This window comes from Capra hircus, chromosome 10 (assembly GCF_001704415.2).
Source record: "Capra hircus breed San Clemente chromosome 10, ASM170441v1, whole genome shotgun sequence".
In the NCBI taxonomy this organism is placed as follows: domain Eukaryota; kingdom Metazoa; phylum Chordata; class Mammalia; order Artiodactyla; family Bovidae; genus Capra; species Capra hircus.
Genome location: NC_030817.1, coordinates 90,654,825 through 90,677,455, shown reverse-complemented (window position 1 = coordinate 90,677,455; position 22,631 = coordinate 90,654,825). Strand labels below are relative to the sequence as shown.

Sequence of the window (22,631 nt, the reverse complement as noted above, 5' to 3'; positions counted from 1 at the left end):
TTCATGTAAAATCAGAAGCATGGGTAATTGCCAAACTTCCTGTTAGTTCTAGTTCTCTACAATCACCCGCAAAGGTTCTACAATGAATTTATTAGAGATAGAACGATGGAGTAGTGCATTTTGAGTTCCCAGGAATACTGTTCAGTAGTCAGTACACGCTCTCAAGTTGCACCCAAAAGGATGCACTTTGAAAGTGTCCCCATGACACGTAGAGGATCACACTGGATAGTGAGAAGTTGATAAGTTTGAAGAGTTTTAATACTATAACAATCATCTAACTCTATCCTGTATCTCTGGTTTCACTCACTTCTTCCTAATCAGAAAGACATCTGTGTATCTCCATGTAGCATTACTTTAAGAAGAGGAACTTCCTACGGTTTCTTTCAACCTCTGCTTCTCCAACTATGGAACTCAGTTTACAACATGGACTCCACTAATGACATCCTATCCAGTTACTTCAGGACTTTCATACACATCACCAGGGCAATTCAGGATGTCTCTGGCCCTGTTTCTGGAAGAGGCAGTGGCCTTTAGATGGATTATGAATTCAAAAAAATTTTATGCATATTCTTTTCAAAGCCCTTTTCAACTCCTCTGAGCAGAGTCAACATAACTGGGTAGCTAAGCAGTTAAAAATAACTTGGAGACAAACCTGTTTGTCTCCTAGGTGTACTTTTCAACTGCTGCCTGACCTTGGGCAAGGTACTTTACAGTTTTGCCTCAGTTTTGTCATTTGTAATAGCAGTGATAATAATAGAACTCCTTTTGTAAACTTGTTTATGAGGAACAATTTCTTGCTCTGCACAAAGCACTTGAGCACTAACCATGTGCCAGGCATTGTGCCAAGTTCCTCTCTAATTCAGGGCTCTTCTCTTTCTTCCTTCAAATTTTCATCTAACTTCTTTCATCTAACTTGTGTGCAAGCTCAGTTGCGTCTGACTTTTTGTAATCCCATGGACTGTACCCCACCACGCTCCTCTGCCCATGGGATTTGCCAGGCAAGAATTACTGGAGTGGGTTGCCATTTCTTCCTCCAGGGTCTGCTCCTTTAGATCTCAGCTTAAATGGCACTTGCTAGGGAAAGCTTCTATGTTAGTTCAGGTCTTCCAAGAAGTGAATGTCAACACAGGATTAGACATGCAAGAGATTTACTAGAGGATCCCTGAGGAAGATAAAAGGGAGGAAGCAAGAGTAAGCAGGGAGAGCCTCAGGTTCCAACGCACATTTGACATCTATTGACGGAGAAGAAGGAAGGAGAACTGGGTAGAAAAAGACTGCAGCACTCTTCTAAGAGAGTTCTGGCTAGGCAAAGGGGGAGTTTTCAACTCAGAATTGCCCTTTACAAGGGTCTTTTGCCCTTCAGGAAGGCTGGGTCTAACACGTCTGCAGTATTGTCATTGGCTGGCTGCAGTTCAGGAGGGGCAAAAGCAGAAGATGCACTCAACCCCCGGCTTTGGGGCAGAGTCAGGGAAGAAGGAAAGCAGAAAGGGACTTAGGGCGTTTTGATGATGTGGTTTTTGTGATTATTAACGCTTCCCAAGCAGCTCAGTGGTAAAGAACCTGCCTGCCAATGCAAGAGATACAGGAGGCACAGTTTCCATCCGTGGGTCAGGAAGATACCTTGGAGGAGAAAATGGCAACCTACTCCAGTATTCTTGCCTGGGAGTTCTATACTATCCCTGTCATTACAAATGACAAAACTGAGGCAGAACTGTAAAGTTCCTTGCCCTGGTATTTTTACCAAATGTGATGGTAGATCCATAGCGGCAGCAGCTGGGGTTGTCAGTCAACTACACTCTCCCTACAGGAGATCTGAGTAGCACACATCCTTTATCCTCATGTCCTCTGGTTATTTGCTCCTATAGAAACATGTCTTTTCTTTTTCTTGGTTAGTATTATTAAAATCACATTTTTGTTTTTTTAATTTGAAAAGGCTTTTTTTTTTTCTCTGAAATATATGCTACAGGAAAGTATGGACTGATGGACTGTGTTGTTTACTACTCCATCCCCAAGATGCCCCAGAGGAGAAGGCATGTAATAGGTACAAAATACAACAGTCTCGGATCCATTCTCTTTATCCTATTCCACGTTACCATATCCACACGTAGAATGCAGGGACTATGCTACGCACAGGCCTGTACTATAACAGGGTCTCTTTGAAAAATAAAAATGACTTTCTCATCACCCCCAGGAGAAGGGCTGGGAGCAGTAAAAAGTACATCCTGGAAAGACATCTTGAAAACAAGATGCTGAAGAACTGATGTGACTGATGGAAAACCATTAGTGGCTGTTCCGGTAACCAGAGCCTTGAGGGAGTTGCTGAGAAAGGGCTCTACTAGCCGAAGGGCTAAACAAAGTCATGAAAGGCCTGAAGGTTTGACACTGAGGACTGTGCATTGTATATCTTTATCCCAGATCTGAGAGTGACTCAGTCCTGTCCAACTCTTTGCGACACCATGGACTGTAGCCCATCAGGCTCCTTGGTCAAGGGATTTTCCAGGTATGAATACTGGAGTGGGTTGCCATTCCCTTCTCCAGGGGATCTTCCCGACCCAAGGCTCGAACCCAGGTCTCCCGCATTGTAAGCAGACGCCTTACCATCTGAGCTACCAGGAGAGCATGAATAAGGAAGTAGAAGTTAACAATATTCAGACTTAAATTGAAGAAAGTAGGGAAAACCACTAGACCATTCAGATATGACCTAAAGAAATCCCTTATGATTATACAGTGAAAGTGAGAAATAGATTTAAGGGACTAGATCTGATAGAGTAGTGTCTGATGAACTATGGAATGAGGTTCGTGACATTGTACAGGAGACAGGGATCAAGACCATCCCCATGGAAAAGAAATGCAAAAAAGCAAAATGGCTGTCTGGGAAGGCCTTACAAATAGCTGTGAAAAGAAGAGAAGCGAAAAGCAAAGGAGAAAAGGAAAGATATAAGTATCTGAATGAAGAGTTCCAAAGAATACCAAGAAGAGATAAGAAAGCCTTCCTCAGAGATCAACGCAAAGAAATAAAGGGAAACAACAGAATAGGAAAGACTAGAGATCTCTTCAAGAAAATTAGAGATACCAAGGGAACATTTCATGCAAAGATGGGCTTGATAAAGGACAGAAATGGTATGGACCTAACAGAAGCAGAAGATATTAAGAAGAGGTGGCAAGAATACACAGAAGAACTGTACAAAAAAGATCTTCATGACCCGGATAACCACGATGGTGTGATCACTAACCTACAGCCAGACATCCTGGAATGTGAAGTCAAGTGGGCCTTAGAAAGCATCACTACGAACAAAGCTAGTGGAGGTGATGGAATTCCAGTCAAGCTATTTCAAATCCTGAAAGATGATGCTGTGAAAGTGCTGCATTCAATATGCTAGCAAATTTGGAAAACTCAGCAGTGGCCACAGGACTGGAAAAGGTCAGTTTTCATTCCAATCTCAAAGAAGGGCGATGCCAAAGAATGCTCCAACTACTGCACAATTGCACTCATCTCACAGGTTAGTAATGCCCAAAATTCTCCACGCCAGGCTTCAGCAATACGTGAACCGTGAACTTCCTGATGTTCACGCTGGTTTTAGAAAAGGCAGAGGAACCAGAGATCAAATTGCCAACATCCGCTGGATCATGGAAAAAGCAAGAGAGTTCCAGAAAAACATCTATTTCTGCTTTATTGACTATGCCAAAGCCTTTGACTGTGTGGATCACAATAAACTGTGGACGATTCTGAAAGAGATGGGAATACCAGACCACCTGATCTGCCTCTTGAGAAACCTATATGCAGGTCAGGAAGCGACAGTTAGAACTGGACATGGAACAACAGACTGGTTCCAAATAGGAAAAGGAGTACGTCAAGGCTGTATATTGTCACCCTGCTTATTTAACTTATATGCAGAGTATATCATGAGAAACGCTGGGCTGGAAGAAGCACAAGCTGGAATCAAGATTGCCGGGAGAAATATCAATAACCTCAGATATGCAGATGACACCACCCTTATGGCAGAAAGTGAAGAGGAACTAAAAAGCCTCTTGATGAAAGTGAAAGAGGAGAGTGAAAAAGTTGGCTTAAAGCTCAACATTCAGAAAACGAAGATCATGGCATCCGGTCCCATCACTTCATAGGAAATAGACGGGGAAACAGTAGAAACAGTGTCAGACTTTGTTTTGGGGGCTCCAAAATCACTGCAGATGGTGACTGCAGCCATGAAATTAAAAGACGCTTACTCCTTGGAAGAAAAGTTATGACCAACCTAGATAGCATTTGAAAAGCAGAGACATTACTTTGCCAACAAAGGTCTGTCTAGTCAAGGCTATGGTTTTTCCAGTAGTCATGTATGGATATGAGAGTTGGACTGTGAAGAAGACTGAGAGCCAAAGAATTGATGTTTTTGAACTGTGGTGTTGGAGAAGACTCTTGAGAGTCCCTTGGACTGCAAGGAGATCCAACCAGTCCATTCTGAAGGAGATCAGCCCTGGTTGTTCTTTGGAAGGAATGATGCTAAAGCTGAAGCTCCAGTACTTTGGGTACCTCATGGGAAGAGTTGCCTCATTGGAAAAGACTCTGATGCTGGGAGGGATTGGGGGCAGGAGGAAAAGGGGATGATAGAGGATGGGATGGCTAGATGGCATCACTGACTAGATGGCCATGAGTTTGAGTGAACTCTGGGAGCTGGCAATGGACAGGGAGGCCTGGCGTGCTGCGATTCATGGGGTCGCAGAGTCAGACACAACTGTGTGACTGAACTGAACTGAAGGATTAGGATCTGGGCTTTTGCCTGCGAATGGCATCAGCCCTCTGATCCCCACTTTATTTCTGAGTCTCATTCTTCTTTATTCTTCTGCAGCACAGCTCCCTCAGGTCGGTTCGTTTTGGGGCTGGTACAACGGTAGAAGCTGTAGATGACTCCACGTGACAGAACAACTCATGATTCAATCACATGCCAAATATAAAATTGTGTTGTGTTGTTGCGTTCAGTCGTGTCTGATTCTTTGTGACCCTATGGATTGTAGCCCTCCAGGCTCCTCTGTCCATGGGATTTTCCAGACAAGAATCCTGGAGTGGGTTGGCATTTCCTCCTCCAGGGGATATTCCCAAACTAAGGATTGAACTCCTGTCTCCTGCATTGGCAGGCGGATTTTTTACTATTGTAGCACTTGGGAAGCTGTAACAATCACAAAACCCACATCATCAAAACACCCTAAATCCCTTTCTGCTGTCCTTCTTCCCTGACTCTGCCCCAAAGCTGGGGGGTTGAGCGCATCTTCATTTTTGCCTAGTCTTTTCATTTTCTTAAGTACTTTATTTTGATGAAGTTCAGTTTATCATTTCTTTAAGGATAGTGCTTTATGTATCATACCGAAGAAATCTTTGTCTAGCCTAAGATCTCAAACACTTTTTCTTTCAAAAGTTTAAAGTATATATATATAATCCATTTCAAGTTTTCACATAAAGTATGAAATTTACTAATTTTTTATACATATTTTTAAAGATAATTGCTTCATAGGATTGTGTTGGTTTCTGCCAAACATCAACCTGAATCAGTTATAGGAAGTTTACTTATCTATATTTACATATGGATATCCAAATGTTTCAGCATCACTAGCTAAAAAGTCTGTCTTTTCATCACTGTAATTTTCCTTGGACTTTGTTGAAAATCATTTGGCCATAGAGATATATATGATTTTTAAAAAACTTACTATTTAATTTCATTGATCTGTTTGTCTCCCTTCACACTAATTCTATACTATCTCGGTTAATGCAGCTTTATAGTAAATATTGAAATCAGGTAGTGTAGTATAAATTTTCCAATTTCGTTCTTTTCTTTTAAAGTTGTTTCAGTTATTCTAGCTCTTTTGAATTTTCATATACATTTTAGAATCATTTTGTCAATTACTTATGAGATGCTCTGGGGATTTTGATTTGAGTTGCATTGAAACTATAGATCAACTTGAGGAGAAACTGACACTTCTACTGTTTTGAGTCTTCTAACCCATGAACGTGGTATCTTTTTCTGTTTATCTGTCTTAAATTTCTGTGTACTTTGTAATTTTTAGTGTACAATTTGTATAAATAAATTTATATTTATCAAACTCATCCATAAGCATTGGTATTTTTAATTTCAGTTTTGGACTGTTTGTTGCTAGTATAATAAAATCAGTTTACTTTTGTATATTGATATTTTTTTTTGTATATTGATTTTTATATAATCTTGCTGATCTCATTTGTGTTCCAGTAGTTTCTTATAGATTCTATAGAATTTTGACTGTATATAAGATCAGTATATAAAACTGTATATAATGTCAGTATATAATGACTGTATATAAAATCAGTTTTACTCCTTCCTTTAAGATTTGGATGCTTTTTATCTCTTTTCACCTTATTGCACAGGCTGGAAATTCCTCAGTATGGCGGTGAAGAGGTGGTGAGTGCAGATATTCTTGCCTTTTTCTGATGTTAGGAAGAAAACAGTTCTTCCCCATGAAGAACTACTTTTTACAGATGTTTTCCATCAAGTTGTATGTATTCTCTTGTATTCCTAAGAATGGATGTTGTGTTTTTCCAATGCTATTGTTGCATTTATTGAAATGATCATGTAGTTCTTCTTTCTTAGTCTTAGCTAATGCTGCATTATATTGTTTGATTTTCCATGTTAATTCAGCCTTGCATTCCTGTGATAAGCCTTCATCTGGACATAATGTACTATCCTTTTAAAATATTGTGGAACAAAAATAGGTAGAATTCTGTTAAGAATAGTTGCATCTATGTTTATAAGGCTATTGGCCTGTGGTTTTCTTTTCTTGCAACATTTTGAGTTTGGGTACCAGAATAACGCTATCCTTATAGAACAAGCTGGGAAATATTTACCTCCTTCAGTTTCCTGGAAGACTTTTGTAGAATTTGAATTATGTTTACTCTTAAAATTAAATCATGTTAATACTATAAAAAAGCTGTAGTGACTATATTACCATAAGACAGAGTATAACTAGAAAAAAGAATATTACCAAGAAAAAAGAGGGTGATTTATAAACTGAAATCATTTAATAATGACAAAGTAATTTTCACTTTAATTTCATTAAAGGTAAATTCACCTAAATAAGAGAAAAATTCTAAATGTTTATGCAACTATTGGACTTCCCTGGTGGCTCAGAAGGTAAAGCGTCTGTCTACAATGCGAGAGACCTGGGTTTGAACCCTGGGCTGGGAGGATTCCCTGGAGAAAGAAATGGTAACCCACTCCAGTACTCTTCCCTTGAAAATCCCGTGGACGGAGGAGCTTGGTGCAGGCTACTGTCAATAACTAGAAAAATTCGTAATTACAGTCAAGGATTTCAGTGTTCCTCTCTTAACAAACAATAAAATCAGCAGACAGAAAATCAGTATGTTCTAAATCCCCTACTCCACCCCACCCCCACCCCAGGATTTAGATTTAAACATGTGGACTTACTAAGGTGCTTCAGTCATATCCGACTGTGCGACCCTATGGACTGTGGCCCGCCAGACTCTTCTGTCCACGGGATTCTCCAAGCAAGAGTACTGTAGTGGGTTTCCATGCCCTCCTCCAGGGTACCTTCCTGACCCAGGAATCAAACCCTGATTTCTTACCGTTTCCTGCATCAGCAGGTACGTTCTTCACAGCTAGCGCCACCTGGGAAGCCTAGTATCAGGCAAGTTGGTGTGATTGACATTTGTACATTTCATCCAACAGCTACAGAATAAACTTTTATTTTAGTTGTACACAGAGCACTTACCAAGACAAACCAACCATACTGTGGGCCACAAGATAAATTTCAATAAATTTAAAATGATTTAAATTATATGAAGTAAATTCTTTGATGATAATGGGATTAAATTATAAATCAATAACATAGATATTCTAGAAAAAAATCTGATACTTGGAGACTAAAGAACACAAATAACCACAGGATCAAAGAAAAAACTCATAGGGAAATTAGAAAGTATTCTGAAATGAAGTCAAGTGAAAATACAATATATTAAAATGTGCGGGATGCAGCTAACAAAGTATTTTGAAGGAAACTTGTACTACTGAATTCCTGTATTACAAAAGAAGAGATCTCAAATCAATGACTTCAGTTTCCAAGAAACTGGCAAATAATTTTAAAAAGAAAGGAAATAAACATAACAGAAATCAATGAAAAAGAAAAACGGAGAAAACCTATGCAATCAAAAGCTGACCTTGAGATTTGAAATCAGTGAGGTTAATAAGCCTCTTGCGAGATGGATCAGAAAAAAAAAAAAAATCAAATCACTAATTTCAGGAACCAGGGAGTGAGGTCCTATGTATTTTAAAAGGGCAATAAATAATGTTAACAGATTTATAGGGATAAATCCGACAGCTTATATTTTCACAACTATTAAAGCTCACTCAAGAAGAAATACTAAATACTTTTTGAATTAGTGAATGCTGGCTACTACGGACAGGGAGTAGTCTAGGCTTTATAGATAAATAAGGGTCCCCAAGCAGCTCTCAGATCATTAACGAGAAAAACAAGAAATAAAGCTTAATACTGATAGGTGAAGAAGGGTGAGGGAAAACTTGGTCAGAAGGCCAAGAAAAGCTTCTCTGGGGAAGAGTCACTCAGTGCAGACAGGAAGGACCGGTTTAAAAAAAAAAAATGCTTATCAGAATGTGAGCTTAGGGATGGGGTTCAGGGAACCCTCTGCTTTTCTCAAGTCCCAGCCTCAACGCTCTCGCAGCTACGACCTTCCTCCAGCCCAACCGTGAAGCCCACAGCCGCGCGCCAGCACACTAGAGCGCCTGCGCATTCGAGCCAAGAGCTCGCAGCAATGAGCGAGGCCGTTGCCGGAAGTATGACCTCCCGCTGCCTGTTCGCTGTTTCCATCCGGGTCACGTCGGTCTTCCGGGTATTTGCGATAGGGCTTTCTACGCTTTTTTTCGGTTACTTTTTAGTCTTCCGTCTCTTGCCACCGCCCCCGAGCTCCCACACCCTTGCCGGCCCTGCCTTTTCTTGTGTCGCTCCTCCCTGCTGTCGAGGCCGAGACTTGGCGCTCAGCTCGGAGCCGGGCCTATCTGTTCCGCGGGGGCACTACCTCCTTTGGCTTGGGAGGAAGCTAGGACCAAGCGCGCCAGGCCGTCGCTCCTCCGGCCCTGGAGCTCCTGGGCTGGGGGTGCTGGTCGACCCTCCTGCGCAGTCCTTCCGAGGACGCTTGTGAGTTAGCGGGTTTAAGAGAGGGGAGCCTCCGTGTGGGCCCGTTTGGGGGGCGCGGGGCGGGGCGCCGCGGCGCGCCGGAAACTTTTTCGAAAACTAGTGTTTTGTGTGGGAGGTTCCGGCGGTATCTCCTTAATATCCCAGAGGTCTGGGCTGTCCCCGTATTTGCTGAAGAATCTTAGGAACTGTGACGTTCTTCACTCATTTGTCTTCCTCGCGTCCCGTCCTCAAGTCTAGGACCAAACGAGGAAGAGTGTCTCGAGACTCTGCATGGGGTTTCAAAGGGCGGTGACGAGCTAAGGTAAATACTTTGAAACTTAAGACTTTTCACTGAGGGCTTGTGAAGTTGCCTCAGTTCTTCGAGTTACAGGAAAATGCACAGGTTAGGACTCTGTCCGATTGTTGTTTACCCCCCGTGTTTTGTTTTTGCCCCCTTCACCCTTTGTGGATAGGCTCTTCAACTCTCTTTCTAGGCCAGAACACGAAGGGATTCATGTGTCTCCCAACTTTTGAATCGTCCACGTTCCCTGCCTTGTTTGATTCTCTCTCACCTCTTTGTCTAAAATAACAGCTGTTTATTTGTATTGGTACACCAATAAGGGGAACAAAAAAGAAACTGAAACTCAAGCTAAATTGGCGACTTAACAGGCGTGTGGTGTGTGGTTTTCTACGGAAAGATCGTAAGTGAATACTAAGTCGATGTGTTTGTATTACAGGTAACATGCTACTTTTGTAAATACTCTCGTATTGTATGCTTCATTACCACAAGGCTTTTTAACGTGGCATTGACAGCCTTGTACTAATAGCCGATAATAGTAACATTACTTTAAATAGTAGGAAATGTCCTGTAACGGGCTCTGTGTGGAATAGGCACTGAAGAAATGTTCGTTTGGAATCATGTGGTTCGATTATTTTTCAGCACTTGGATGCGATCTAATTCTTAATCAAATGGAACGTCTCTTTCACAAGCTATGGATGGACTGACAGAGGGTGAGCAGAATTTAGGAGTTAGACCTTTTGTTTTGTGAAGAAGAGTAGTAAGTTTAGGGGATCAGAGGCATTTGGACAAAGTGGACAGAAAACTGCAGATTCCACTTTCTAGGAAATCTTGATGAAGGAGTTTATGTAATCTTGAGTGTTCTCTAGTTCTTTGGAGGAGAGGTCAAGTTTAGGATAGAAATTCCAGTTTGTAAGTTACAGGACTAAAGGTTATGTCACTAGGAATTACTTTGTAAACTACTTCGTTACACCCTTGTCTCATGTGTGATTGTTTACAAATAGACCTGTATAATTTCCCAGTAGGCTTGCTTAGTTAAGAAGTAATCCTTAAGATTGTCTCTTTAATCTCTCCTTAAGGCAAGAACCAATGCAACAGTTTTAAAGCAGTTCAAAATTTATTCCATTTTATAGTCAAGTACAGATTGAGAAGTTGGTAACTTTCACACTAAGAAAAACAGGATACCAATAACATCTGGATTTTATTTATTATAAAATTTCTTATACCTGGTACTGTGGTTAATGTGGAGTAGTTTTTTTTTTTTCCCTCTACTTGCTGAAAAAGCCTTTTATTCAGAATATAAGAAAAAAATTTAAAATTTTGTGGAAGCCCTCTTAAATCCGGTGTGATAGTAGTTTTGCTGGATTTTATTCTCAGAAACTCTGTTTTGTTTAAAAAATGATCCCTTATATTGTTGTTTGTGGGGTTTTTTTGTGAAGTTGCTCGGTCGTGTTTGACTCTTTGCGATCCAGTGGATGCTTTACCATCTAAGCCACCAGGGAAGCCCTATATTGTTTATAAAAGGGTATTATTTTGGTGTCATTTCTATCTTCATCAGAATTAGTGTTGGAATGTATTAAGGGAGTAGGTTTCCTTGTGGCTCGGGTGGGAAAGAATCTCCCTGCAATGCAGGAGACCCAGGTTTGATTCCTGGATTGGGAAGATTATCCCTAGAGAAGGGAATGGCAACCCACTCCAGTGCTCTTGTCTGGGGAATCCTGGACAGAGGAGCCTGGTGGACTACAGTTCTTGGGGTGGGTTGCAAAGAGTCAGGGTCAACTCTGTGTGTCCCTTAATATTACTATCTTTGTGTGTCTGTTAATATTAAGAGAAACATTAGAAAGGAATAGAAATCCATGGGCTTTTGGTTTACTTCCTTATCTCTAGATGATTATGCAGGATACCTATTGGAGAACATTGAATATCATTGGTTAAATTCCCTAGGAATTTAACTTAATTTAATTTAATCCCCACTTCCAAGGTTGTCATAAATAAGAGCTGGACTTGAAGGCCAAAATTCATCCTGAGGAGAACTGACAGATTCTTTGCTTTGGGAGTGCTCCAAAACCTTTGATGCTTATCTGGAATTCGGGATACACTGATTTAGATAACTGCTCTAAAGTAAGTTTTTAAGTATGGAATCATTCTTAGCTTTTAAGCTGTGGATTATTTGCTCATTAGCTTTGAAGAGTACTTCTGGGCCGCAAGACATCTTTTGACTTATCCTGTCCTTGTTCTGACCAGATAATAGGATAGAAGTAAGCCTGGTGGTGCAGAGGTTAAAAGCGTCTGCCTGCAATGTGGGAGACCTGGGTTCGATCCCTGGGTCGGGAAGATCCCCTGGAGAAGGAAGTGGCAACCCACTCCAGTATTCTTGCCTGGAGAATCCCATGGATGGAGGAGCTTGGTGGAATATAATCCACGGGTCGCAAAGAGTCGGACACGACTGAGCGACTTCACTTTCACTTTTACGCCCATAACCTGGGCTGTTATGTCATTTTGCGTCTCAAGCATGAAGAAAATACAAACATATTTAGACACATAAACAAAATGTCTTGAGTTTTACCTATTAACTGGCTAAAATAAATCTGAATATAGAGTATTTTAATTCTAGTTTTTTTGAATACAGATTCCTTCTCTTGTTTGAGCAGATTCATATTGTATGTCTGTATTACAGTAAAATTAAATATCAAGCACATTTCTTTATAATGAATTGTATTTAATGTAATTTTCTCATGAATCCTATGAAATAGTAATTGTTTTCCGGGAAGTTGGATCAGAGAAGCAGGGTCAGGGAGGCCAAGAAAGAGTGTGAACCCAAGTAAAGGGAGAAGGTGGCATTAGTGACAGCCTTGGATCTGGCACTCTACTGTTATTTAGAGTACTTTTAATAAAGAATGCTGTGAAATCCTGCTTGGTTCAAGATATTGTCTCTAAGCAGCAAACATCAGGCTGGAGAAGGAAATGGCAGCCCACTCCAGTGTTCTTGCCTGGAGAATCCCAGGGACAGAGGAGCCTGGTGGGCTGCCGTCTATGGGGTCACACAGAGTTGGACATGATTGAAGTGTCTTAACAGCAGCAGCAGCAGCAAACATCAGAGAGTATAGTTTAGCAAATTTATAGGAATTAAAAAAAATATCAGTCTCCTATAGCTAGAGAAAAGGCCTTCTGAAGAAAGCTGACAAACGCTTGTTTTCTGGAGGTAGCACCTTGTCTCTGGTCCATGGTAGTCAGGCACCTGGGTTGGGATCTGATGGTGGCTCTTCTCCACAATCTCTTATGAACTTTAAACTGGTGAGTCTCACTATCTATGGCCCGCCTAGGAAATTTTAATCTTTCAGAATTGAAAAGGAACAAAGTTTCTATGAGTGGTTTGTTTGTTTATTTCCCAGAGCTTTTTTTTCCTCTCCTGTTGTCTCCTGTCTAGTTTTTCAAGCCATCTGGTCTCAATCCCCAGAGGCAATTACTATTTCTTTTAGTAGTATATTTATTATTTTCCTCTGTTGTTCTAAAAAAAAAAAACCTCAACTTTTATAACATGGTTTTTAGATTGACATCTATTGAAAATGAGGATTTAGCACTTTTATGTACCCTCTCTCATCATAAATTATGATGTATTTAAACATGTAAATAATATGTAAAATATAGTATAATAATGTATGTAATTATAAGTAAATTTACTTACAATGTAGTAAGTAATATATAAATATAATTTTGGGCTTTCCAGGTGGTGCTAGTGGTAAAGAACCTGCCTGCCAATGCAGGAGACATAAGAGATGTGGGTCTGATCCCTGGGTGGGGAAGATCCCCTGGAGGAGGGCGTGACAACCCACTCCAGTATTCTTGCCTGGAGAATCGCCTGGACAGAGGAGCCTGGCAGGCTGTAGTCTGTAGAGTCTCAAAAGAGTTGGACATGACTGGAGCAACTTCACATGTATACATGTTACAATCTGTTTAAATCAATATGTTAAATGTTCATGTTATTGTAAGAACTAAGTAGGTAACTGACTATATTTTCTTTTTCATGTGCCCTTTTGAGTGTGTTTTGTCTGTAGTTTCAGTAATTAATTTTTAACTCCTTGCATTTCTCTTTAAGACTGTATTTGTTTATTGACTGTGGTGGGTCCTCAGTGCTGCACACAGGCTTTCCCTAGTTGCTGAGAGTGGGCGCTACTCTTTATTGTTGTGTGCGGGCTTCTCATTGTAGTGGCTTCTCTTGTCGCAGAGCACCGGCTCTGAGTGCGCCAGCTTCAGAAGTGACCGTGGGTGGGCTCGGTAATTGTGGCGCATGGGCTTAGTTGCTCCAAGACATGTGGGATCTTCCAGGACCAGGGATTGAACTGACATCCCTTGTATTGATTGCAAAGCTGATTCTTAACCACTGGGCCACCAGGAAGCCCCAGCTTGCTACATTTCTGTTCCTATAATTAACTTTTTCTACTCTGTTGGCCAAACTCCTCTCTGGTCAAATATTATATAAGGTAATCTACCAGTTCATTCTTTTTCCTCCTTGGATATCTTCTTATAGCCCTCTGTTTACGTGTTCTATTTTAAGCTGTTTAGCTTCCCTTTACCACCATCCTGGGGAATTTACTGTCTCTGACCTGTGTGAGAACTCCCTTTTCCTAGATTTGGGATTTTCTTTTACTTTTTTCAATTCCTTACAGGTCTTTAAAGGGTTTTTAGTCCCCTTTTGCGCTGATAATATAATTGGGTATAGAATTATAGCTTGAAGGCATTTCCTACAGAAGCCTTGAAAGCATTCACTTTGTCTTGTTTCCACTGTTGCTATTGAGTGGTCCAAAGCTATTTTGATTACCATCCCTTTGTGTGTTTCTTTTTTTTTAATTGTATAGTTGACTTACACTCTTGTGTTACTTTCTGCTATACAGCAAAGTGATTCAGTTTTACATATGTTTATACATTCTTTTTTTACATTCTTTCACATTATGGTTTATCTCAGAATATTGAATATAGTTCCCTGGGCTTTACAGTAGGACCTTGTTACTTATTCACCCCATCCCCTGCGTTTATAACATTTTCTTTCTCTGTAATATTCATAAGCTTTTTTACCTGGTATTTTGAAAGTTCACTGTAATATGCGTTTATATATGTGTGTATATAGACGTGTGTGTGTGTGTGTGTGTGTTTTGTGCTTTTTACTCATTGGATCGTTTCAGTCTAAGGCTTGCTGTTCTTCAGTTCTGAACATGTTCTTGTTTTATTTTCTTGGAAATTTCCTTTTCTGCTCTTTCGGGAACTTAAGTTGTGTTGGATGTTGGGCCACCTGGTTTGGTTCGCTTATATTTTTTCTCTTACTGTTTTGCCTCCTGTCTGCCCTCACCAGTTTTTCTTTCTTGTTCATTCCTCAGTCTTCTTTTAGCTTTCTGCTGGATATTTCTGCTTTTAATTTTGTAATTTCCAAGAGCCCTTCCTGCTTTTTAAACAACACATTCTTGTTTTATATATACAGTGTTTTTTTCATTAATTATGAAATTAATGAGTTTTTTCCTCTCATCTTTCATTTGTTCCAAGTGTTGTTTCAGTTTATTACTAAGCCTTTTTAAAATTTTTAACTTCTGATGATCCATGAATGTTGTTTTTCTAGAAATCTAAATTGGAAGCTTCTGTGTGCATAGGTAGGCAGTTCCGTGGTAGACTTCATTGTAGGTTTCTGGCAAGCTTAACATTTTCTTGGTGAACGACTGCTTCTATGTTACAGATTCCTTTGTTACTATATTTTATGATTTCTCTTTCCATTATTTCAAAGATGAATTTTTTAATTGCATGAATTGGGAATATAAGCTGGGAATGCTATTTTTACTTTGTAGACTTTACTTAATATTTGTTTTCAGTTTGTTTTTTTATCCCACTCTTTCTCTGTGAATTTACAGCCTTTTGGGGTCAGTCATTGCAAAGAATAAATATCTAGTCTCTTGGCTGGGCAGTGAAAGATTCTGATTGCGTTTTACATAGGTTTTCCCTGTTCCTGTGGTACAAACTCTCTTTTATTGGTTGCTGTTTTTATAAGTTGTTTAGAATTTGGGGGAATCTCAGAATTTTATAAATAGTTATTAGGTAACAAAATTCCATCCCTTGTTTGATCAGATCTGTAAGCTCTAAATCCTGGGACTTGGGTTGTCATATGAAGGATTATGCTTTTGAATAAATTAAAATGGGAATAATGTAAGAAATTGTAGATTTTATTAAATATATCTCTTGGGTGGTTTCTTTTTATTATCAAAGTATAATGGTGTTAACTTGATTTATAAGAGTTGATTATGACAGTAATTTATCAATAAATTCAGTAAATTAGAAATTTGCATAGATTTTAGTGTCATTTGAATAATATAGTTAACCTTGATTTAAAATTCATCATTAGTAAGTATTTTGTTATGTATTTTGTGACTTAAGAGATCTACTTGAGAAAATAAATTTGTAAATGAAAATTGTAACTTGGTAGCTTTATTAAATAGTAGATACTGGTTATCAAAAAGTTCAGTGTCTTTAATAATTTGTCTTTAAAACTATTCTAGGTAGAAGAATACATGTGGTCTTTTAGTGAACAAGAGCATGTTCCCAAACTCAATTTTGGGTCGCCCGCCTTTCACTCCAAACCATCAACAACATAATAACTTCTTTGCCTTGTCACCAAGTCTTTATTCACACCAGCAGCTTATAGATGCACAGTTCAGCTTTCACAATGCAGAGTAAGTGCAGTGTTTCAGTTCTTACTTGACGCAGATCCTTTTTATAGGAAACATTTGGAGTTAGAGGAAATGTCATCATGCTCTTTCTTTGTTTTTGGTAGCTTGTCTAGAGCTGTGTCATTACAGCAGTTGACATATGGAAATGTCAGTCCAGTACAGACCTCAACTTCCCCATTATTTCGAGGAAGGAAGTAAGTATTTCTTACTTATTTTAAAAGAAAAATTTGCAGTTTTGGGAACTGTTTAACAATGTATCTTGTATTAAGTTAAATGGACACTAACCTACATTTTGTTTCCTGGGGTCTGTGCAGTCAGTCCTGTAACAGAATTTTCACACTTTAAAGTATTTAAAAAATTTTAGGGGTAATTATCTTCAGATAACTACTTTTAATTGAGATTTTTAACTAAAGCAGATGGGTTTCTGTATATTTGCTAGGGCTGCCATAACAGTACAACAGAGTGGGTGACTAAAATAACATTAATTTTCTTAAAATTCTGGGGGCGAGAAGTCTGAGATCAGGGTGTTAGCAGGTTTGATTTCCTCTGAGGCCTCCCTCTTTGGATTATAGATGGCTGCCACCTTTCCTAATGTGGTCATCCTTCTCTGTTTTCTGTGTCCTAAGTATTCTTCTGAGGATACTAGTTATGTTGGATTAATAACACCATTTTAATTTAATTACTTCTTTAAAGGCCCTGTGTCCAAATAGAGTCACATTTTGAAGTACTAGGGGTTAAGACTTACGTGTGAATTTGAGAGGACATAATTCAGCTTATAACTCTTTCTTCCTATTAAAGTTTACTCTTTAATTTATCTTACACAGGTCAGGTTCCACAGTAAATGTTATTATAATGAAAGTGTCTGTATGACATAAAGCTTTCTATAGAGAAGTCAGGAATCAATTCATTTGAACCAGTTTAATTAAAAGAAGTTGATGTGTCACAGGGTAATTTTGATAGAACTTTAGGGGTGAGTATTAAAATAAGCTTTGGCAATATTTGCAAGATACTGCTTTTTAAAGCCTGTATAAACATTCCATAACTTTTATGTACAATGAGAAATAACACTAGATAAGAATTACTGTTCACCCACTATGGCTTTCCCTCATAACTCAGTTGGTCATGAATCCGCCTGCAATGCACGAGACCCCAGTTCCATTCCTGGGTTGGGAAGATCTGCTGGAGAAGGGATAGCCTTCCCACTCCAGTATTCTTGGGCTTCCCTTGTGATTCAGCTGGTAAAGAATCTGCTTGCAATGCGGAAGAGCTGGGTTTGATCCCAGGGTTGGGAAGATCCCCTGGAGAAGGGAAAGGCTACCCACTCCAGTATTCTGGCCTGGAGAAGTCCATGGACTGTACATTCCATGGGGTCTCAAAGAGTCAGACATGACTAAGTGACTTTCACTTCACTATTGTGTTAGTTTCTGCCATACCTCAACATGAATCGGCCATCGGCATACATATGAGTGACCTCCCTACATCACAGAGCAAATTCCCACGGGTTATCTATTTTATTCTTTACCTGATAGCTAAGTTGGTAAAGAATCTACCTGCAATGTGAGACCTGGGTTTGATCCCTGAGTTGGGAAGATCCACCAGAGAAGGGAAATGCTACGCACTCCAATATTCTGGCCTAGAGAATTCCATGGACTATACAGTCGCAGAGAGTCAGACACAACTGAGTGACTTTCACTTTGCAGCTTCCCTGGTGGCTCAGTTGGTAAAGAGGCTACCTGCAATGCAGGAGACTTGGGTTCAGGAAGATCCCCTGGAGAAGGGAATGGCAATCCACTCTAGTATTCTTGCCTGGAGGATTCCATGGACAGAGGAGCCTGGAGCAACTAACTCCTAGAGCAACACAACTGAGCAACTAACACTTTCACTGTGTTTAGTTCAGTCGCTCATTTGTGCCCAACTCTTTGCGATCCCATGGACTGCAACATGCCAGGCTTCCCTGTCCATCACCAACTCCTGGAGCCTACTCAAACTCACGTACATCGCGTTGGTGATGCCGTCCAACCATCTCATCCTCTGTCGTCCCCTTCTTCTCCCGCCTTCAATCTTTCCCAGCATCAGGGTCTTTTCCAATGAGTCGATTCTTCTCATCAGGTGGCCAAAATATTGGAGTTTCAGCTTCAGCATCAGTCCTTCACTGTGTAGAGTAGGCATTGTTCTAAGGACTTTGCAAGTAATGGTTTGGCAAAGTTTTACAACAATTTGTGAGGTAAGTACTGTTACCCCTCTTCTGTTGAGAAAGTTGAAGCACACAGAGGTAATGAATTGGGTGGAAAACTGTATCATGATGCTTAAAATATTGACTTCATTTAAATTTTTGTGTTCTAGAAATTGTCTTGATAGCCCCATTTGTGAATCATGAATGACAATAAATCCCATTAGTTCATAATTTTATATATATATATTTAAACCTAACATTGACATTCTCAATAGAAATATTCATTATATAAAGCTCTGAATTTTATGTTTAAAAATATTAAATTTATACTTATGTTTTTAGCACTTGTATACCTTTACTGTAGTAGGAATTCTAGTTATTTTGTGGGTCTGTCAAAGAGAGAGTAATTGACGTAATCCCAAAAGAATATTAAAATAAAAACCTTCAGGTGGCTATGACCCATAAAATTTTAGAGTTAAACAAAAGGATTGGATAATTTCCTGTGGTTTAAACACCTTAGTAATATATCATTTAAGTAAATACCATTTTTCCCAACAAATTGCTTTTAAATTGTTTTCTCTTTTTTATTTTGAATATTTTTAAGCTTCCAGAAAAATTTGAAAAATAGTACAGTGAGCACTGTATGTGGTTTTGCTAGATTCGTCAGTTTTGCTGAATCTGTTTTATTCTTCCTCTTTCCTTCCCTACCCCCACTTTTTTTGAACCATGTGGAAGAAAGTTGGTGACATTGTTTCACTTTATCCCAAAGCACATCAGTGCATTTCTCCTAAGGACAAGGATATTCTCTTGCATAGCTAAAAATACATCAGTCATGACCAAGAATTTAACATGAAAACAAGACTGTTGTATATAATACTGTTATATTGAACTATATAAGTATAGTTCATTTGCAGACTACTTTAGTTATCTAGTGTTTTTATAGTTAAAAAAAAAACCCAGCTCTCTCTTAATTTGGTCTTTCCTGCTGATAAACCAGAACATAGGTGGACTCCCAAGATCCCTTTTTTATGTATAGCACGCAGTTTACTTAATCTTATCCTCCTTATGTTAGAGTTTGGATCTTTTATTGTTAGTGATTCTATAAATAGAGATTTTCCTACCAAGCTTTTGTTGCTGATACTAAATATTGTGGTAGTTCAAATGCAAGAGACTAACCTTGATGTATATATTGGTTTGTTTTTTTAAAAATATGCATTAGTATACATTTTTTCTAAAGGTGTCTCTTATACTGACAATATTTTATGGTTCATTTAGAGCTAATAACATGGCCTTGCTGAAAAAGTCAGTATTTTCATCTATTATTTGTATATTTTAAATTGTTTTCTATTTGTTATCAGAAAGTTATATCTTTAATCACTAAGGTATGTTGCTTGTTTTCAGGAGATTAAGCGATGAAAAGAATCTTCCTCTTGATGGTAAACGGCAGCGATTTCATTCACCCCACCAAGAGCCAACTGTAGTTAACCACATAGTGCCTTTATCAGATGAAAGAAGATACTCAATATCACCGTTGTTTCATACACACTATGTACCAGATATAGTCAGATGTGTTCCACCTTTTCGAGAAATATCAATTTTAGAACCTAGAGAAATCACACTGCCTGAGGCCAAAGATAAGGTAATTTTAATGTAGACTTTAGTTTTATCTTTTGAGAAGTTAATATAAATAGTATATTAAAAGTATCAGAAATAACTAATGTCTTGGATTAGGTAGAACATGCCCCTTTTCTGTACTATTTAAAAGACTATTCAATATAGTTTCCTATCTAAATTTGATTCTTTGATTTTTGTGTTCTTTGGAAATGAAGCTTTCATATCAGGATATCAGATTTTCTCTGATTCATAAAAATCTGAAATAAGAGCCTAAAAGAGTTGATTTCTTATTTTAGAGAATTCTCTTGTTACCTATTCTCTTATAGTAAAATAAGCTTTCATATGGATACTCCAGTAAAGTATTAAAAAGCATGTTTTTCCTTGTTATATTTGTTTTTATCATGAGGTTTTTAATGTCAAGAATAGAGAACCGAGGAGTCAGTGAGAAAATAATACTTTCTTATATTACTGATATGTGATATGATCAAGGAAGATTTATCAAAAATACTATTTGGAAAATAATTTCAAATAAATGAAGCTATTTCAGTAATACTTCCTGGAAAATGACATCAGCATTGGGGAATAATGAGTTAATACCAATATTGGAAGCATGTCTCTTCTGCCTCCCCATATTTAGTGAAACTCTTAAAACATTCTGACTAATTTAGAAGAGTTTATAATGTAAATATCTGCATTCTTTTGAATTGTCTGAAGCTTATATTTGTTTTTGCATTTTCAAACTGCTTTACCATAGAGAAATACTACATTTGTAGGCTAAGGAGAATGGGCCTGGAGAGTGTAGTGATTTTGTTTTACTCATCTTCTGGTTCCTAGCAACCAGTATAGGTCTGAAACATAGTAAGTGTGCAGAAAATGTTGGGTCAAAAAGGGAATACTGGCTTCGTTCCTTGCTTGTGCCACTTTTTATTCTGCTATCATTCTTTTTTTTTTCTTTGAGATGCAGTTTTATCATAAAATTCGCTCCGTCAAAGGGTATAATTCAATGGTTTTTAGTATATTCAGAGGGCAGTGCAACCATTGCCAGTACCTAATTCCAGCACATTTTCATCACCTATGAAAGATGCCTTGTACCCAGCAGCAGTCACTTTCTCATCTCTGCCTGTCTCCCCCAGCCTCTGGCAACCAGTATTGATTTTTTTACCTCTATGGATTTGCTTATTTTGAGCATTTCATATAAATGGAATCATACAGTATGTGGTCTTGCTTCTTTCAGTTAGCATGTTTTCACGATTCATCCTTGTCATAGCAGTTCTCAGTTCTTTACTCCTCTTTATAGCTGAATAAGAGGACACTTCCCTGGTAGTTCAGTTGATGACAAATCTGCCTGCAGTGCAGGAGACCTGGGTTTGATCCTTGGGTAGGGAAGATCCCCTGGAGAAGAAATTGGCAACCCATTCCAGTATTCTTATCTGGAAAATCCTGTGGACAGAGGAGCCTAGTGGACTACACAGCCCATGGGGTCACCAGAGTCGAACACAACTTAGCGAGAAAACCACCACCATCGCGGAATACTATTCCATTGTATACATATACCATATCTTGTTTATGCATTCCTCACTTGATGGGTTTGGGAGCTATTTCCACTTTTTCACTATTCTGAGTTTTGCTGCTGTGAATATCTGTGTATAAGTTTTTGTACATGATGTTTTCATTTCTCTTGGGTCTATACTCAGGGGTGCAATTGCTGAGTTATGTGGTAATGCTATGTATAACTTTTTGAGGACGTGCCAAAGTGTTTTCTAAAGTGTCTGCATCATTTTACATTTCTACCAGCAGTGTGTGAATGATCCAATTCTCTTCATCCTTGCCAAAACTTGTTATTGTTTGTCTTCTTGATTATAACCATTCTAATGGGTATGAAATGGTATCTCATTGTGATTTTGGTTTCATTTCCCTAATGTCTAATGATGCTGATCATCTTTTCATTTGTGTGTTAGCCATTTGTGTATCTTCTTGGAGAATTGTCTATTCAGATCCTTTGTCTGTTTTAATTTTTTTTTAAATTGTCGAGTTGTAACAGTTCTTTATATGTTCTGAATACTGGACATGTATCAGGTATATAATTTGCAAATATATTCTTGGATTCTGTGCTTTGTCTTTTTACTTTTTTGATGATGCACTTTGAAGCATAAAAGCTTTTCATGTTAATGAAATCCAATTTATTTGTTTTTCTTTGATTTCCTGAGCTTTTGGTATTATATCTAAGAAACCATTGCCTAATCCAGGGTCACGAAAATTAATGCCTCTGTTGTTCTAAGAGTTTTATAGTGTTAGCTCTTAGATTTAGGTCTTTGATCTATTGAATTAATTTTTATATATGATATTAAAAGGTAGGGAGGTCTAACTTCTTTTTTGCTCTTGGTCCAGTTGTCTCAGGACTATTCATAAAAATGGCTGTCATTCTTTATTCTTACTATGAAATAGGAAAAGCATTTAGGTGATATCAGTGGGAGGGAAGAGAAAGCAAACGGACTAACTTCGAAGTTTTAATACCCCTTTTCTGCACCTCTCAGTTCTTTGGCCTTTCTTTGCTTTCTCATTTTAAAGAAACCTAGGTAATATTGTGAAAGCCTGCAGTAGAAATCAATCAGGACAATACTTTGAATGGAGATATAACAACCTTTTTCAATCCCTGGGTTGGGATGATCTC

General features: G+C 38.6%; 1 protein-coding gene across 13 annotated transcripts in view; it reads left to right on the top strand.

The window, feature by feature from the left end:
* PAPD4 (poly(A) RNA polymerase D4, non-canonical) overlaps positions 8,836–22,631 on the top strand; it is a 63,821-nt gene continuing 50,025 nt past the window's right edge. For 2 of the 13 annotated variants that reach the window (XM_013966733.2, XM_013966728.2), the window contains exons 1-6: positions 8,891–9,189; positions 9,422–10,179; positions 11,448–11,587; positions 16,003–16,176; positions 16,278–16,367; positions 19,748–19,985. In XM_013966733.2, coding sequence (XP_013822187.2) covers positions 16,040–16,176; positions 16,278–16,367; positions 19,748–19,985 — 465 coding nt within the window. In that variant the 5' untranslated portion in view covers positions 8,891–9,189; positions 9,422–10,179; positions 11,448–11,587; positions 16,003–16,039. Of the gene's footprint in view, positions 9,190–9,421; positions 10,180–11,447; positions 11,588–16,002; positions 16,177–16,277; positions 16,368–19,747; positions 19,986–22,631 lie in introns of all 13 variants that reach the window. The other 11 variants (XM_005685085.3, XM_005685077.3, XM_005685080.3 and 8 more) reach the window with 10 other exon arrangements.